General features: G+C 39.3%; 1 protein-coding gene across 14 annotated transcripts in view; it reads right to left on the bottom strand.

The window, feature by feature from the left end:
• gramd1ba (GRAM domain containing 1Ba) overlaps nt 1-3744 on the bottom strand; it is a 458121-nt gene extending 454377 nt beyond the window's left edge. For 12 of the 14 annotated variants that reach the window (XM_085968003.1, XM_085968011.1, XM_085968005.1 and 9 more), the window contains exons 1-2: nt 3660-3743; nt 2034-2771 (exon numbers count right to left, since the gene is read on the bottom strand). In XM_085968003.1, the coding sequence (XP_085824129.1) occupies nt 2034-2374 (341 nt within the window). In that variant the 5' untranslated portion in view covers nt 2375-2771; nt 3660-3743. Of the gene's footprint in view, nt 1-1468; nt 1538-2033; nt 2772-3659 lie in introns of those variants that run through there. The other 2 variants (XM_085968004.1, XM_085968027.1) reach the window with 2 other exon arrangements.
• Nucleotides 3745-5805: the final 2061 nt, after the last annotated feature.

The following is a 5805-nucleotide window of genomic DNA, read 5'->3' as shown; positions in this document are numbered from 1 at the left end:
AATATTGCAACTCCATTGCTCTGCTTCACACGCTTGCTAAATATCAGTTCTCAGGTTTTAGATCCTTGAAAACCAAACTCATGGGCTGAGCTAACCTCAACATTCCTCCTGAACACAACATTCACTGTTTAGGTATAATGCTGCTGCTGAATTTACAGAACATACCAAGCCTGAACATCTCAACAGGTTAACTTTTGATCACCCAACAATTCATCTTTCTTAAACATTTTTTTTTTTTTAAAAAGAGCAACTGACCCGTCTCTTATAGAAATTCTAACCTTCCTCACTTGCACTTGTGTCAAGGTCATCGAGACCAAATCGGACGATAGCAAAGAGTTACCATAAAAGGCTGCAGAGCATACTTCACCGTGTAAAGTGATCACAATCAATCAATCATTCAGATAATAAAGGAAACATGACTGAGCTCAGTAACCATTTCCAGAAAAACTTATGAAGGATGTTTTGATAAGATAAGTTTTGTACTTAACATCTCGATTAGTCAGCCCCCAAAACACGTGATAAACGGTTTAATAATCCCACTAAATGCTTCCACGTGAAGATTGCAAGCCAGATGCAACTCCTTTACAGAACCTTAAAGCTTGTCATATTAACCAAGCTGTTTAAATGGAAAATGGCATCTAGTCTGACTGTCTTGCATTGCAAGATACAAAACTGTACATTACACAATAGACTCATAGACAGCATTACACTTTTTCTAAGAATTATTACTTCAACAATTGATGCCGGTCAGAAGGCTCTAAATATAACAGGCTAGCTCGTTCTATATACAGTACAACATGATTGATGATGATATCCTTGGCTCTTCAAAGACCTTACGTACAGACTTGACTCTCTCAGATGTCACTGATCAATGCTAAATACGAGGCAACTTGTAATTTTTCAGTCTAATTACTTTTTTTTTTTTAAACACGCTCCCATTTTCTCATCCCTCACCATCCCAAAAATACACTATCCCTCTTGGTAGTAAGGACAAGATAATCTATCGTGGGGCAACTGGAAGAACATCATTAGGAGATATGTCTGAGCAATACAGGTAACGATTCTCCGTTGTCCAGATATTTTCACTCCCTAGAAGGCCTATTAAAGAATGATAAACGTGTGTGCGTTTTCACAACCAGTACCAAGCAGTAATTTTCAAGATCATCTTAGAAAAAACTCTCAGCAATTTAGGAGAGCTACAATTCACTACAATACTGCAAACTCTAACAGATGTTAAAAATGTTTGGATATTTACTTCACACACACACACATATGCGTGTACATATGGGTGGGCGGGGGGGGGGGGGTTAGATAACTATATTGCATCAGAAATTAGAAAGATACTGGTAACCAGATAATAAAAATGCCATATTTATTCCAATGTTGGGAGGACTCGTAAAAATCAACATTTCATCGTGCAGTACACATGTCTGCTGCATATATGACAAATAAAATTGAATTGAATTACCTTGTCTGAAAGCCATACTTTGTATGGCAGATGCAAGTTCTCTCTAGAGGCAAGTAATGATAAACTGCACTCAGCTTCCTGTGCAATGAAACTCTGTGTCAGACTTATTTTTGCTTAGAACGTAGTTAGCAGATACTACGAAAACAGTTATTCTAGTTGCTAATACAAACAGAAAATACTGCAGATGCTGGAAATCTGAAATAAAAACAGAAAATGCTGGAGAAACTCAGCAGGTCAGGCAGCATCTGTGAAGAGAGAAACAGTTAACGGTTCAGGTCCTGAAATATTAACTCTGTTTCTCTCTTCACAGATGCTGCCTGACCTGCTGAGTTTCTCCAGCATTTTCTGTTTTTATTCTAGTTGCTACATGTGCCAGGAAAAAAAACAAGGATTATTGTGGTGTCAGCATTTTAATGCATATATCTATCTCTATCATATATGCTGACACCCAAAAATATCCCTGATCTTTCTTGGAACACGTAGCAACTAGAAGATAGAGAGATGTTTCTATTTTACAGCACTTCACATTAACTGTTCATTTCACAGTTCTACGTTCAATACCTACCTGGTCTCACTTACTTCCCTTTTCTCACGAACTTTCAGCCATTTCTTCAGCAAGAAGCGTTTTCGGCGTGGGGAAGCGCTTGGCGTTGAACAGTTTGACCAAGGGGTATCCTCGTCGCTCGATGGAGTGATTTCAATTGAAGGAAGCTGCAGGTACTCTTTGGCTAGCGAGCCGCAGTAAATGTTTTTCACCAGTTGTTCTTTCTCACTCTGAACATTCTTCCAACGTTTCATTTTGAAACGCTTTCGGCGAAGCGTTGGGGTCGAGGATCTTGACCAGGCCACACTGCCATTGCCTGAAGATGAGATCTGTACAGCAGGAAGCTGCAGCATATCAGTCATCTCTATGGTTTGTGCAAGATTCTTTTATCGCACCGTAAAACACAGTTCTAAAACAGTCTTATACAAGAAAAATTAGTGCTCACCAAAGTCACACACCAGAAAATTGTAGCTGTCGCCGTGAAATCACTCACATCATAAGATTAGATCCAGTACCTGTTCACTTTACTTATTTGTGTTGTTCCTTTAGATAAAAAGTGATGTTGTATGCAGTCAAATACTTCATATATATTGAAGTAAAGATTTTGAGAAGTGTAGTCTTTTCTACCTGTTCACCAAATTGAAATATTATAGCTGGAACTTCTTCAGTGTCCTCTAGCCCTCCAGAGCAGGTAAACTGTCAGCAGCAAGCTATTAGCAGGCAGGGTGCCTATTGACCCATACTTTTTGAGGGCAGGTACTGTAAACAAAAGTTAAAAACCAATCAAAATCCACAGAGGGAATGGCCCTGTTGATTTGAACAGCAGCAGCATGATGAGGAGACCTGTGCCCATCAGGGAAGTTGTAATATTAGATAATGCAGAAGATAAAACATGCATAAGCAATTGTAGCATGTAATTCTACTCGCCGCCCCATGGGACTATGCTTACATTATTAAACGGCTGCAACGAGCAGGACGGCAAGCCGTCAAACGTTCCTCAGATGAATGGCCAACCTCCTAATCCCACATCTACATGGTAATGCCATTCTTCTTCCACATCGTGGAGTCAATTAGTTTTCACAATTTAACAAAATACACATTTCGATGGAAGCAGAATGGGAGAGATAGAATGTTAGTGGCTCAGTAACCAGGATTCACACACAAGTTCAACCAGCAGTGTTTCCCTAAAGAGGAGTAAAGATTTGTTTCATCCATTGTAAATATTCAGTGCATGAATGGTAAGTGACGAATTATGCATTCTGTTTATCTAGCATATTACAGATTATACAACAGTTTACATTCATATTATAACTGTACAGTTTGAAGAAACAGTACAATTCTTTATTGACATACCAGTGTTGTGATTCAAATCTACCAAAAATGTCTTTTTTTTGAGGGGGGGGGGGGGGGTGGAGGGGAGGGGGAGGAATACTATAGTGTCTTTCAAAGGCACGCGCTTAAAAATCCTCCTTAAATGAGATTGTTTTATTTTGAATTAGCTGAATAAAATATATAGGTGAGCCTCGCTTTAAAAAAAGCTCGAGATTTTTAAAAAAAACGTATTTCCATTTGTAGGTTTTCCTCAGGGCAAGAACATGCAACAGATTTCCAGTTAGAATAAGTTTTCTTGCCTAGAAAGCCACTTACAATCTGGTAGGGTGCAAGATCTTTATTTGGGATAACCCTCAAAACAAGTGTGTTATCTTACAGGAACCTACAATAAAGCAAATATGAGATTAGAATAATCCACAGTATTGTGAAAGCAAGATCTATGTATTGCATGCAAGGTGGGTGGATGTGCTATGAATGAGACAGAATAAACTTTCATTTTGGTGCTTAAGTATATATGTTTGGGTTTTCTAAGCTACATTGAACACTAGTTACTGTACTTCCTAGTATCCAAAAAAAAGTATGTCGTTGCACATCAAAACTCACAAAATGGCATTCGATCACAGATAATCCAATGAACTTAATGCACATTTAGAATCTGCATGCTAATTCCCAAGGCCTGCAGCAATGCTGAATTAAAACAATTCCCATTCTTGCAACTCAACATTCTTTCAAATGGACAACACACAATCTACAAACTCAGGGGCAAAACATAGCCTACATACAGAGGGATGGAAAAACTGAATGTTCAACAGCATTCATGGGTAAAGGCCAAATCCGATCATTACAGCTGCACTTTCACAATTTGCTGAAAAAGCAACAATACAAGGCAAAGCCCATTAATTTAAATCACGTTTCCTACACTGAGGGCTGAAACACCAACATCTGCGTCACCAGCAGAGTATCAGACTCAAACTTGAAAGGTGCACGTGCAAACATGACCGACGTCACATTCAGACATCTCGACAAATTCTGCAACATTTCCTGACAGAACATTGGAGTGGCAACTGATTCAATTAAAGAGGCAAAAAAAAAGATAATTCAGAGAATACAGAAGGTTAGAACAATTTGCGAAGGACTCTGATGGGTACGGAGCCTACTATTTGCTCGGGCACCAATACCAATCCCCCAAAAAAGCCATTGGAATAGATGTGAATGTGACACATCAAATAAAGCACAGGCCAGAGGCTTAAAAAGCAAACTGAACAAGACAATTTTGTCAATTTTTGTCTGATTACACTCCTGTGAAGCGCCTTGGGACGTTTTCCTAAATTAAAGGTTAATATAAACGCAAGTTGTTGTAGTCGACACATCTCAGAACATATCGGTCTTTTGAATCATCTGATTATACACGTTTGGCCTGCAGTCTCTAAAATGTGATTAGCCAAAATGCTGTTGTAATAAATATCAAATCATTCTATTCTGTACGTAAACCAATAACCTTTGTACAATAAGATAAGAGGGCAATAGTGCAGACGGCTGAATGGACATGACAGCCACGTGTACTTTCATCAAAGCACCAAGCAAACTATCCATAATTTGTTTTTGGAATATAAAATCAGGAATGGTAAGTGGCCCCATTAGCTTGGCTAGAAATAAAATTAAGGTGAAGTTGTCCTTCAAAATGTGTTTGTTCCAATCTGCAATTTCCAAAAGACTTTGGCAAGCAAGGCCGCAACTCTAGCAGCAGAAATTTCTCTGTACAAAGCAGAATTTTAATACTGTACCTTCCACAGGAATCATGTTACTGAAAACAAGCCAGAAACTTCAGCTAACATCAGCTGAGATTAGGAACAGATGGTTAATTAGGTTTTATAACTATATATATATCAGAATCTCCTGTTATTAAAGGCTTTTCTTGCTAAAAAGTTATTCCTCACGTGGCAAGTTCCCAATCTCGGTTGAGCCAGCAAAAGAGAGGTGGCAGCCAGGGTCAGGGTGCGAAACTGGAGGACAAGCTAACCTCACTCACTTCCCGACACCCAGGGACACAAATGGATTGGCACTTGGGAGAGGTGTGGAAATGGAGAGAGAGAATATTTTAAAATAGGTGGAGAGTAAATGAAATAAAGAGCCACTGCTTACTTAGAAAGTTAGCATTACGTGCAAATGCAAATAGTGACTGAAAGATTTATAATCCATACAACATTATCACTCACCGTTGGTCAGTTTGAGCCATTTAATCTGCTATTTATCCCACTGATATAATCCACCTGCTGCAAGGACACCATCGTCCTATAGCTCGCTGCCAGGAGATACTGAAGACCCTCCAGGAGCAACTCTCCTCCCCAGTTGTCACTCCCTCTGCTGGGAGGTACTACAGCCACCTCTTGGTGCATCCCCACCTGGCGTATCTTGCATCAGGACCTGAGCAGAGTAGAGACTGAATCTCCATGTATCCTTT

The sequence above is a fragment of the Somniosus microcephalus genome, chromosome 26 (genome assembly GCF_052327205.1).
Source record: "Somniosus microcephalus isolate GS21.2 chromosome 26, FLI_Smic_1.0, whole genome shotgun sequence".
Lineage (NCBI taxonomy): Eukaryota > Metazoa > Chordata > Chondrichthyes > Squaliformes > Somniosidae > Somniosus > Somniosus microcephalus.
This window is presented reverse-complemented; position numbering and strand designations above follow the sequence as displayed.